The sequence below is a fragment of the Neomonachus schauinslandi genome, chromosome 12 (genome assembly GCF_002201575.2).
Source record: "Neomonachus schauinslandi chromosome 12, ASM220157v2, whole genome shotgun sequence".
NCBI lineage: Eukaryota > Metazoa > Chordata > Mammalia > Carnivora > Phocidae > Neomonachus > Neomonachus schauinslandi.
In genome coordinates this window covers 56,844,376-56,857,884 of record NC_058414.1, presented here as the reverse complement: position 1 = coordinate 56,857,884, position 13,509 = coordinate 56,844,376, and the positions used below count along the sequence as shown (strand labels likewise).

The window sequence follows — 13,509 nt, the reverse complement described above, 5'->3', positions numbered from 1 at the left end:
GTTTTTAATTGAAGTGAGTTTGTAATAAAAATCAAGTGATTGAACCAACTAAGCAAAAAATTTAGAAAATTAAAAATTTTTAAAATTTAAAATAAACCTTCTTCTAATTGGAAAAAAAAAGCCCTTGTTGCTTTCATTGGCAGTTTTTTCCCCCTAAAAGAACAACTTTTAAAATGTGCCTTTGGATGGGGCGCCTGGGTGGCTCAGTGGGTTAAGGGTCTGCCTTCGGCTCAGGTCATGATCTCAGGGTCCTAGGATCGGGCCCTGCGTCAGGCTCCCTGCTCCATGGGAAGCCTGCTTCTCCCTCGCCCACTCACCCTGCTTGTGTTCCCTCTTGCTGTGTCTCTCTCTGTCAAATAAATAAATAAAATCTTTAAAAAAAAAAAAAAGTGCCTTGGGAATGTGCCGGCGATCACACCCCCACTCCCGTCAGGCCGACGTAGGTGTGTAGTGAAGAATTCACCTCACCCGGAGGGAGGTCTGGCCTCTGCCCTCGGCTCCTGGGAGGTGATCTCTAGGCCCCTGGCATATCCTGCCTGACAAGAGTAACTTTGCTAGCCTGCGCTTTGGCCAACAATGCAAATATGATGGGGGTTTAGGACCACAGTGTACCAACTGCAACCTTTGGAGGAACTGGAGACTAACGATATTAGCCTGACCCCAGGAGGACTGGAGACTAAAAGTCAGCCACACAGGCAGTTTGCGACTGAGCCCCAGTAAAAACTGGATACCAAAGGCCCTACTGAGCTCCCCTATGCATATCATTACGCATCAATGGCGGCAGCTTAACTCCAGCAACTCCATAAGGAGAAGATGAGCTGGAGCTCCACATGTGGACTTGGACCCCTCCCCAACTCTATCCTCTGCATCCCTTCCTTTGGCTGGTTCGAATTTGTGTCCTTTCCCTGTAATAAACCATAACTGTGAGTATAACAGCTGTCTCCATGAGTTCTGTAAGTCTTTCTTGTAAATTATTAAAACTGAGGATGGTTTGAGGAACTCCTGAAATTGTAATTAGTGTCAGCAGTGAGAGAAGTCATGTGGGGACCTGCAGTTTGGCCAACTTCACAGAGAAGGCATTTCCTGAAAGAAACAGCTTGATCCCAGTATTATTTAATACAGAGACAGGAGAAAAGTCTTGGTATCGTATGGGGTTAGCTCTATAGGGAAAATAGGGGGACTGACTAGAAAGGGACACACAGTACCTTCTGGGGTGCTGGAAACATCTGCACCTCAATCTGAGTGTGGTTACACAGGTGTACACATAAGAGATAATCTGCTGAGCTATACACATAAGATTAGGGCATTTGATGCATTTTACTGTATATAAGTTATACCCAAAAAGTTAAAAAACAAATAAACCAAAACACTGTCTTTGAAAATGGGGGAGCCCAAAAAATAATAAAAAGGAAAATAAAAAAGAAAATGCGGAGCCCAACATGGAATTAAACGGTGGAAGTGGGTTAGATTAATGAGAAGAATCTGAACCCAAAGATAGGGCTGAAAGAAAGGATGTGATATCTAACAAAGAAGCTTCTGGAAGGATTCTCTGAAAAGGATTTTTTGGGTTATATAGTGCTTTAAACTTGGGCAAGGCAAACGAAGGACCATGTGGCCACCTGTGTGTGTGTGTGTGTGTGTGTACTCCCTAAAAAGTTCCTCTGCCACTATTCAGTTTCATTAGGCTCACCTAGTGACAATGTGCGTGGAACAGTAGTAGGCAGAGTAGGACAAATGGGTACTTATAAGGAGCATCTGGGTGGCTCAGTTGGTTAAGCTTCAGACTCTTGATTTCCGCTCAGGTCATGATCTCAGGGTCGTGAGATAGAGCTCCGTGTCAGGCTCCTCGCTGGGCACGGAGCCTGCTTAACCTGCTTAAGATTCTCTCTCTCCCTCTGCCCCTCCCCCCGCCTCCCTCTCAAAACAAACAAACAAACAAAACTTTCAAGAGAGGGTCACTCAGCAAAGGGTTGGTGTGGGGATTGTCCTACCCTCTTCCCAGTTAGATGAAGCTCCAGAAGCTGAGATTGGAGGCCTGGGAGATCAATCAGGCTGGGTTCAGGAAAGGACAGTGTTCTCTGAACTGTGTGAAACCAAGCCAACAGATCTAAGAGGCAATAAGCAAGGTAAAACTGAAACTAAGGGCAGACAGTTCCCCTGGGTTGTTACCAGAGGTAGGGGGATTCACGTATGAGGCAACAGAGGAGAAAACCAAGAAAGCCAGAGGCAGACTGTTCAAAGCAAAGGGTGGGAGTCAGAGCCTGGAGAAATCTGAGTCATGGAACAAAATACATTTATAAGCAGAGGGTGGGAGTGAGCTAAGAGCCAGCTCAGTCACTGGAACCAAGGAATGAGGGCCGAGGACACACCAATGCTGGGGAATGGGGGGCGCAGGGGCGGTGGGGGCAGGAGGGCAGGTGTTTTACTTCCGTTAGCCCTCCTCTAGGATGCCCTGAAGTATCTTGACTCTCTACCACAGATTGATGGTTAGTGAATGAAGAACTAACCTGCAGTGAGTCAAAATGCATGGATTATTTATTTTTGGATTTGTGATGACATACCTCTTTCTGTTGTTCTGGAAACATCTTCAGCACAGGACACAATCAACCTGAAAAATAAGATACCAACACTCAGTGATTTGGAAGTTCCATACTGGAGCAGATATGTCTCTCATGGCCTTGTACCCAAATCCTCTGAGAGCAAATCTCTCTGGCTACCCACAGTCTCTGAAAGATGAACCTCTGCTCCTCCTTCCCTCCTGTCCACTGCTGAGCAGACCAAGGTGAACATCAGTCTGACCTGGGGATTGGGAGTTTGAGACATGGCAAATCCAAAGCAGCTGGATGATGACAAGTACTCAAACTGGAAGGCCAGGCAGAGTCTGGCAAGAGTTGGAGCCCTGGTGAGTCAGAGGCTGGGGGTGGGGGGGGAGCAGAGTGGCCATGAGGGGCCGGAGGAGGATGCTGGTTGGCAGTGAGATGGAGGGAATGGAGATGCCCAGAGAGATCCACCACTGAGAACAGCTCTGATGGATTTAAAATACAAAATGTCTGTGAAACAAAGAATTCTATAGAGCGGGGCTTGGCAAATTTTTTCTGTGAAGGGTCAGATAGTATATATTTGAGGTTTTGTAGGCCAAACGGTCTCTGTTACAACTATGCAAGTCTGCAATTTATAGTGAGAAAGCCCACAGATGCTAAGTAATCGAATGCAGATGGCTATGTTCCAGCAAAACTTTATCTGCAAAAACAGGCGGCAGTAGTTTGCAGATCCTACCTATGGAGCAATCAAATGTTGTGTTTTCAATTCTATACCTTAATAAAGCTCTCTCTTAGATCAACAGGAAAAGATTTTCACAATGTTAAGCTTGGTCTGCATACCTATAGGCAGTCTCCTCTCTGACAAGCAAACTACTGGCTGAGAGTCTGTGGACTATACGCGGGGGTAGAAAGAGAAGGGGTTACGTACTTTTCCCAATGGTGAAATAAGGAATACAAGTATAGTTTACATCATTCTCGAGTTTTCTCAGAGATCTTGGAGAATTCTCTAAAATGAAAATGGGGGTGGGGGGGCTTTCAGTAGCATAGTTTTGGGTTTCCTTACCACCCCGTGTCAAAGGCTGATTAACACAATGAACTTGTTAATCATGAACTAGACTGGAATTTATATCAAAGCCACAAGGGCATCCTAAACAGAACAAAACTGGTTTTATCGAAGATCTACAGAGTTATTGCAGTCAAATGCTCTACCCCTGAGCTATACCCCCAATCTACAGAGTTATTGATTCACTGTAACAATATACAATTTCATAAACCAAATAGATATGTTTTTCCATATTTCCCACACAAAAGCCAAGAGAAATCTCATGTGCTCCTAGAAGAACGTGCAGGAAGATTTTTAACTAACCTCACAGTGGGCAGAGCCTTTGTAACAGTAAGGGGACAGGAGTGTATTTTTATTAGAAAACAACTGCTATAGCTTTCTTGGGTTTTTTTGTTTGTAATTTATTTGGGTTTTTTTGCTATGTTAGAAGAAGTGGTCAACCCTCAAACAAAATACACCTAACCTCTTCTCCCTTCTGGAGATGTGGCCAGATTCCAGGAGCTGGGGCTTGAGCCTGGAGACAGGCCCGCAAGCTGTATGTGGAGGAAGCAGATAAGTGAAAAAGATGCCACCTTTCCATTAGGTGTCGCCATGTCTCACCATCTCCGCTGGACACCTGGCTTCTTCTGATGCCTTTTCACCCTCGTCTTAGAGCCTTCACAACAATACACTACCGTTTTAATGTTGAAGAGATTCCGCTCTGGGTCAACTGTGTTTAAGGAAAGGCATCAGTCCCCATTTCCTTTTTTTTAATATTTTATTTATTTATTTGAGAGAGAGAGTGAGCAAGACCGAGAACACAAGCAGGAGGAGGGGCAGAGAGAGAAAGAGAAGCAGGCTCCCCACTGAGCAGGGAGCCCGATGCAGGACTCGATCCCAGGACCCTGGGATCATGACCTGAGCCGAAGGCAGACAGCTAACCGACTGAGCCACTCAGGTGCTCCATCTCCATTTCCTTTCCTGTTAGGATTCTGCCTCCAGAGAGGGCTTTTACAAGAAGGTTAGACAAAAGCCCTGGTACTGAAAGGGTGTAAGGTAGGAATCCCTGTGAGCACTTGAGGAGAGGGCCCACAGGAGGAGTTGGCTGAATAGCCTGGGGCAGTTTCAGAGGCATCCCAGAAGGTGGGAGGAGAGAGAAGGATGGCTGCTTTCAGGAGTATCCAGGAACGGGTCGATCTGGGGTTCGAAAAAGCTTATTGCCCACCCTTCAAGAGGAGAATCTCCTCCCACCTACACTCAGTCCCCTGCAGTGTGCACAGCGGAGAGAGTGATGTTCTGTCTACACCTGTGTGTCACCAGCTCACTGCCTAGCAGGGGAAAGGCTCACCATGCCAGGGGATTTATGTTGTGGCCATTGTGCTGCCCTGGGAAATGCCCTAGGGTGCTGAAGGCCCCAAAGAGTCCTCTAGGACCCCCAGAGGAACTGCTCCTAGTATTACAGTTAGTAAACACCTCTCCATCCTCATATACACATAAAAATAGAAAAAAAATTGAGAAAAGTGATAGACATGACCATATGAAAATTTAAACCTGTTGTATGTTTCAAAGGGATATAAAGACAAATATTATATGATAATAATATTTATAATACATGACAAAGGATTAATATTTAATTTATGGAAAGCTCTTATAAATCCATACCAAAGAATATTTCTGTAGAAAAATAAGCAGTTATAATAATTCACAAAACAAAAACAATAAGGGTCAAACTCAACAACAAAAAACAAACAACCTGATTAAAAACTGGACAAAGGACCCAAACAGACCTTTCTCCAAAGATGATATACAAATAGCCAAAAAGCACATGAAAAGATAGTATTACTAATCATTAGGGAAATGCAAATCAAAACCGCAATGAGTTATTACCTCACATCCAGTAGGAAGGCTACTATCAAAAAAACAGAAAACAAGTACTGGTGAGGATATGGAGAAATTGGAACCTTTGTGCCAATGGGAATGTAAAATAGTGTCGCTCCTGTAGAAAACAGTATGGAGGTTCCTTAAAAAATTAAAAATAGGGCGCCTGACTGGCTCAGTTGGAAGAGCATGATATTCTTGATCTCGGCGTTGTGAGTTCAAACCCCACACTGGGGATAGAGATTACTTAAATAAATTTTTAAAAATTAAAAACAGAACTACTATATATATAGTCCAGCAATTCTACTTCTGGGTATACATCCAAAAGAATTGAAAGCAGGATCTCGAAGAGATATTTGCACACCTGTGTTCATAGAAGCATTGTTCCTAAAGCCAAGAAGGGTAAGCAACCCAAGTGTCTGCTGACAAACAAATGAGCAAGATGTGGTATGTATACACAATGGAATACTATTCAGCTTTTAAAAGGAAGGAAATTGTGATACATGCTACAACATGGATGAACCCTGAGGACATTAATCTAAATGAAATGATCAGTCACATACACAAAAACCAGATACTTTATGATTCTACTTACTTACCTGAAGTTTCTAAACTAGTCAAATTCACAGAAACAGAAGGTAGGATGGTGGTTGCCAGGGGGAAATGGAGAGCTCTTGTAAATGGGTGCAGAGTTTCAGTTTGGCCAGAGGAAACTGATCTGGAGATGTTACACATCAATGTGAATATACATACTAGTGAACTGTACACGTAAAATGGGGAAATGGTAAATTTTACATATTCTTACCACAATTAAAAAGTTTTGGAAAAAAGGCCAATGATCTATTTAAAATGTTTAACCTTGCTATAAACAGAAATGCAAATAAAAAATAAGATACCATATTTGCGTCTATTAAATCAGAATGTTTTTTTAATGATAATATCCACACTGGCAAAGATCATGAGAAATGGGACTGATTGCTGCTGGTAGGGATGAGAGCTATTTCAATATTCCTGAAAGACGATTTGGCCATATGTTTCAAAAGAATTTTTAAATTGCTCATGTTCTTTGACTCAATTATTCCACATCTGGGAACTCAACCTAAAAAAATCCATGAGACATATACAAAAAAAAAAAATCTGTATGAAAGAATGTTCCCAATGCAGTGTTTTTAAAAAATAGATCAAATAAAATGGAAACCTAAATGTCCATCAGTAGATTAGAAAAAATTAATGATGGTACAGCTGTAAAACAGACCAGCTTATACCACCACAAATTATGTTACAGAAGAATATTAAATGATAGGGACTGTTCAAGAAGTATTGTCAAGTGATTTTTCTAAATATGTTTTTCTTTTTTTTTTTTTTAAGATTTTATTTATTTGTTGTCAGAGAGAGAGAGAATGAGCAGGGGAAGTGGCAGAGGCAGAGGGAGAAGCAGGCTCCCTGTGAACAAGGAACCTGATGCAGGACTCGACCCCAGGACGCTGCGATCACCACCCAAGCTGAAGGCAGACGCTTAACCGACTGAGCCACCCAGGTGTCCCATTATGTTTCTATTTCTTTACTTATATATTTGAGAACTGGAGCCTACACACGACAAGTTAGCAGTGGTCATTTCTAATCGCTTCCTTCTGTATTTTTCTAAAAGTTTACAATGCATTTGTTACTTTTAAAGTCTGAAAAAGCTATATTTTTTTAAAAAGTGAAACCCTATGTGCTCAGTTACTTTTATATTCCCCCCTCCAAGAAAACAGACAACTACATTAATTTTACTGTGTCTTACTTCCTCCTCCGATGTTCAGCAATTTTTCTATATAAATGAAAAATTACTGACTTCTGACTTTCATCTCATAAAGACATGCCGTCAGTGAGGTTGTTTTAGAGTAAAAGTTTAACTCTGTTCCAGTTTTTCTCATATCTGTTCTCAGGACCACCTATGTCCTTCCCGCTGCATTGGGCAGATCTGGGAGTGGGGCCATGGCCTCCCCAAATCTCCTCTAGGGGAAAACTGTCAGCCAAGGTCCTGCTGGAGGGGCATCTCTACAGGTAGCCCTACTCTGTATCATGGGGGGGTGGGGGGGGGGGCCCGTTCTTTTTTTTTTTTTTTTAAAGATTTTTTTTTATTTATTTGAAGAGAGAGACACAGCGAGAGAGGGAACACAAGCAGGGGGAGTGGCAGAGGGAGAAGCAGGCTCCCCGCCAAGCAGGGAGCCCGACGCGGGGCTCAATCCCAGGACCGTGGGATCATGACCTGAGCCGAAGGCAGACGCTTAACGACTGAGCCACCCAGGCGCCCCGGGGGGGACCGTTCTTAGACCCAGGTGATGGCATCCGTGATAAGCATCAGACTCCAGTGAAGTCAGTCCACACGTTAGTCAGGTGCCTGAGGCACAGCCTGGCACCGAAGGAAGGGCTGGCACTCCCTCCCATATTTGGCCCAGGATGCACTGGGCGACTTGCCAGTTCCCTGGGACCTGAAGTTGGGAAATGATGAAACAGAAAGGGAGGGGTAATGACATCACAGCTGGAGTTCTGAAGGACCAGAGCTTGCACTTAAACAGAAGCCACGATGAACATAAAAGTTCTCATAAGAGGGGTGCCCGGGTGGCTCAGTAGGTTAAGCCTCTGCCTTTGGCTCAGGTCATGGTCCCGGGGTCCTGGGATCGAGCCCTGCATCGGACTCCCTGCTCAATGGGGAGCCTGCTTCTCCCTCTCCCCACTCGTGCTCTCTTTCAGTATCTTTGTCTCTCTTTCTGAAATAAATAAAAATCTTAAAAAAATTCTCATGAAATATTAAGGAAACTGGCCACCAGAAAAGCTGAATTACGGAGCTGGCTTCAGCTGCTGACACCCACAGAGCTGCCTGGAGCCAGTATCCAGGGTGCCCAGTGGCTTAAGGCTGCAGCATCTCCTGACTTCCCAGGCACCCCTTTCCTCAAGGGAGCTTGAGGCAGATCCCAATGTGGGCAATCAAAAGAGCGCATCCAAAAAGAAAAAGGAAAACAAGCTGTATCCTCGAGAGAGCACGTCTGCTCCACCGCAGTCCAGTTTCCATGTTTTGGTACAGCTTGTGCAGGACCCCCTGTAAAGCCCGCCCAAGGTCTTCCTCAGTCTGATCTTAGAACTTAAAAAGGACAAACTAAGGGGCGCCTGGGTGGCTCAGTCAGTTAAGCATCCAACTCTTGATCTCAGTTCAGGTCTTGATCTCGGGGTCATGAGTTCAAGCCCCACACTGGGCCCCAGGCTGGGTGTGGAGCCTACTTAAAAAAAAAAAGACAAGCCAAAATGGAAAAACAAGAAGAAATCTGAAGTTCAGTTAAAGTTGGAAGCACAAATAAAATTATCATTTAAGTTTTCTGCCATTTATCACAAAAGAAAAAAATTAAAAAGGATAAGACATGTCTTTTTAAGGTTTATTAGCAGTCAAAAAATACTGGTTCATAGTACAAAAAACAATGAAACCACTAACTTGCTAATCTCAACAACATATGGGTTCCATTAATGGTCGAGAAGATGATGCGAAGCCAAATTGGGGGGTTTAAAATTCAGGAACAAAAAAAATACATCGAACTTTAATCTCACAACTATTTAGGTAGTATTTAGGAAAAGTACTACCTTAGACTTAGCCGCTCTGGACACATAGGCATGCATGTTGTGGGCCTGACCTCTACTTCCCATCATATACACACTAAGGACAGCCCCTGAGGGATAGCGGGGTGGGGGTGGGGGGACTGCAGAGAACATGACCAGAAGAAACAGAATTGAAGAAAAGAAGCCATAAAAAGCAGATGTAGGAGAGAAAAGCTGACACCAGAGCAGACACACAGGTAATACTAGACTTCCTAACTTGTGACATCCTCTCTCCCCAAAACCACCCTACCCTCCCAGATCAAACCCAAGAACATTTTTCACATTATCTGAATGGTCTCCTTCCTTTTTTATGCCATTAAGGTTCTCCTACCTAGTAATGTGTCTGGGCTACTCCTTTTCCTCTTCTAGAAAAGCAGATAAATCTTGAGGTTGGGGGAAGGGGTATTAGTAATTTAAATATTAGTGTGAATTCATCCAATCAGATTGCATTCCTAGTAACCAAAAGCTATCTACAACTATTCGCTCCCCTCCCCCCTCCCCATCACCACAGTTTTTGGATTAGGATGGAAAAGAGGGGAAACCATTGGTACTTGGGGGTGTGGAGTTCTTTGGAGGTTGATGTATCCCTCAGTGCCCTGCCACAGAATCATGAAAGACCTGAAAACACAGCCCCCTGAAGAACAGCAGAAAATGCCCTGCTCTTCTTTCCTGCCAACGATTGGGAAGACATTTTTTTCAATTTACTCTAGCCCTTCACCTGGTAAGGTGGCTTTGCAGAAGTTCTACCACAACTTCCCATCAAAATACTACCTGAACAATAGCATCAAAAGGATAAAATACCTAGGATTAAATTAACAAAAGAAGTACAAAGCGTATGCTCTGAAAATTACCAAAGATCACTGAAAGAAATTAGAGAAGATCTAAATAAATGGAAAAACATCCCATGTTCATGGACTGGAAGACAACATTGTTAGGAAAGCAATTCTGCTCAAACTGATCTATAGATTCAATGCAATTTTTATCAGAATCTCAGCTGACTTCTCTGTACAAACTGACAAAGAGATTCTAAAACTCCTCTCTAATTGCAGGGGACGGAGATTAGTCAAAACAACCCTGAAAAAGAACATAGTAGGAAGACTTCGACTTCCTGATTTCAAAACTTACTACAAAGCAACAGTACTTAAGACAGTGTCCAAGTGGCACAAGGAAAAACAAACAGATTAACAGCATAGAATTAACAATCCAGAAATAAATCCATACCTTTATGGTCAATTGATTTTCAACAGGGTGCCAAAACAATTCAATGGGGGAAAAAAGTCTTTTCAACAAATGGTTCTGGGACAAGTGGATAAACACAAGCAGAAGAATAAAGTTAGAGGTCTACCTACTTTATACCATCTATAGAAATTAACTTGAAATGGATCAAAGAGGAGCACCTGGATGGCTCAGATGGTTAAGCAGCTGCCTTCGGCTCAGGTCATGATCCCAGGGTCCTGGGATCGAGCCCCACTTCGGGCTCCTGGCTCAGCGGGGAGCTTGCTTCTCCCTCTCCCTCTGCCCCTGTTCATGCTCTCTCTCTCTCTCTCTGTATCTCAAATGAATAAATAAAAAATCTTAAAAAAAATAATTGATCAAAGACCTAAATGTAAGAAGAAAACACAGAGGTAAATCTTCATGGCCCGGGATTTAGCAAAGGATTCTTAAATATACCAAAAGCATGAGCAACAAAAGAAAAAAAGTCTTTAGACTTCATGAAAATGAAAACTTTCTGTGCTTCAAAGGACACCATCAAGAAAGTGAAAAGACAATGCATGGAATGGGAGAAAATATTTGCAAATCATGTATCTGATAAGGGACTTGTAGCTAGAATATATAAAGAGCTCACCCAACTCAATAATAAAAAAAACTTAAGGACATAATGTATAACATGGTGACTATAGTTGATAATACTGTATTGTATAATTGAAATTTTTAAAAGAGTAAAATATTCTCACCAAAAAAAAAGAAAAAGGGAAAAAAAGTAAGGTGATGGATACATTAAGTAACTTGATGGGGGAATCCTTTTACAATGGATATGTAGGATATATATTATCAAATCTTCACATTGTACATTTTAAATATCTTACAATTTTATTTGTCAACTATGCCTCAATAAAGCTGGAAAAATAATAAATATATATATTATATTACATATATAAATATAATAATAAAAAGATCATTGATAACTAATAAAGATAACAGATAACTGACAACGCATTTCAAAAACAGGCAAAGGATCCTCAATAGACATTCCTCCAGGGAAAATAGAGAAATGGCCAATAAGCACATGAAAAGATGTTCAATATCATGAGTCATGAGAGGAAAGCAAATCAAAACCACAGTGAGACACCACTTCACTCCCATTAGGCTGGCTAGAATCACAAAGTCCGATAATAACAAATTTGGGCAAGGATATAAAGAAATTGGAACCCTCATACACTGCCGGTGGATTTGTAAAGTGGTGCGGCCACCTCATCAAACAATCCAGCAGTTTCTCAAACCATTAAACACAGACTCACCAGCAATTCTCCTAAGTGTATACCCAAAAGAAAGGAAAATGTCCACAGAGAAACTAATATATAAATATAGGCATTATTCATAATAGCCAAAAGGTGGAAATAACCCAAATGTCCATCAATGGATGAATGGATAAACAAACTGTGGTACATCCATACAATGGAATGTTATTTGACAATAAAAAGGAATGAAGTATTGATACATGCCAGAACTTGGATGAACCTTGAAAACATGTTAGAAATGATCCACAAATTAGTCCACATATTACACAAGTCCATTCACATGAAAGTCCAGAATCAGGAACTGTTTTATAAAAATAGAAAATAAATGACTGGTTGCTTATGGTTACTGGGTGGGGTGGGTAGAAAGTAGAGGGGTGGAGTTTAGGGGTTCAGGGAAGTGATAGCTAAAGGGCTATCAGGTAATAAAAACTTTCTAAAATTGACTGTGGCTGGGACACCTGGGTGGCTCAGTGGTTTAAGCTATCTGCCTTCAGCTCAGGTCATGGTCCCAGGGTCCTAGGATCATGTCCCGCATCGGGCTCCTTTGCTCAGCGTGGAGCCTGGTTCTCCCTCTCCCTGCCACTCCCCCTGCTTGTGCTCTCAATATCTCTCTCTCTGATAAAATAAAATCTTTAAAAAAATTTAAAAATTAAAAAAAAATAAAATTGTAGTGATGGTTGTGTATATCTGCAAATATGCTAAAACCAGTGAATAGTACACTTAATTGGGTAAGTTGTACAGTATGTAGATATTTCAATAAAGCTGGTTTTTTTTTTTAAGTGTTACCTGAAACTCTGAGCTTGACCCATTTTATTCATGGCCCCAATGTCCCTCATCCTGAAAACTACAATGTCTGCCAAGCTGAACGCCCTCCAGGCATCATCCACTCCTGGGGTTCTCTCATCCCTACTTGGCTCTGACCCCAGCCTCGCTCTGCCATCCCCTCTTGCAACCCTTCCTCCCACTATGCCTTGGGAACCCTCCTCCTAGAGCCAGCAAGTGCCCCACACTCACACCCATCTCAACAGCTATATCTTGGCTACTCCCTGGCTTCTCCACTCTTCCCTTCCCTTGTGACCCTTAAAAGTCCAAGCTGCTCGTGTCCTCAGCACTTCCATTTCTTTTTTTTTTTTAAGATTTTATTTATTTATTCATAAGAGACAGAGAGAGAGAGAGGCAGAGGGAGAAGCAGGCTCCCCGCTGAGCAGGGAGCCCGATGTGGGACTCGATCCCAGGACCCCGGGATCATGACCTAAGCCGAAGGTAGATGCTTAACCATCTGAGGCACCCAGGCGCCCTCAGCACTTCCATTTCTAAGGACCAGGAGAAAACCAAATTCCCCTGGTCGCTACAGTCTCCAGACAATAACCTACCAACAAGTACCTGGAACCTAGGAATTCATGACCAACTCCCTCCTCCTCACTTCTTGGAATGACTTCCTTCTCTCCAGTTTCCTGCTTCTCCTTACCACATTTTTAGGAACCTCCTCTGTTCTTTCCCACTTTTTCCGGATCCGTCCAAGAAGGACCTCATTCATGGGTAATGACCTAACATCCCCTGGCCTTGCCTTAGGCTGTTCGTTCCTGTGACCTAACCTCTTACCAACAAGTGCTCACCCTGTGACCAGATCCCAACCCAGGAACTGCTCTTTAAAATGGAAAACCAGGGGCGCCTGGGTGGCTCAGTTGGTTAAGCGACTGCCTTCGGCTCAGGTCATGATCCCAGGGTCCTGGGATCGAGTCCCGCATCGGGCTCCCTGCTCAGCAGGGAGTCTGCTTCTCCCTCTGACCCTCCCCCCTCTCATGCTCTCTCTCTATCTCATTCTCTCTCAAATAAATAAATAAAAAAAAAAATCTTTAAAAAAAAAAAAAAAAAAATAAAATGGAAAACCAGAGGTCTC

The 13,509-nt window shown here is 42.8% G+C and overlaps 1 protein-coding gene across 1 annotated transcript in view; it reads right to left on the bottom strand.

Moving 5' to 3' along the window:
* SNX10 (sorting nexin 10) overlaps positions 1–13,509 on the bottom strand; it is a 62,538-nt gene that overhangs the window by 27,837 nt on the left and 21,192 nt on the right. Inside the window, exon 2 of the mRNA XM_021689562.2 lies at positions 2,562–2,608. Within this exon, the coding sequence (XP_021545237.1) occupies positions 2,562–2,585 (24 nt within the window). The 5' untranslated portion in view covers positions 2,586–2,608. The remainder of the gene's footprint in view (positions 1–2,561; positions 2,609–13,509) is intronic.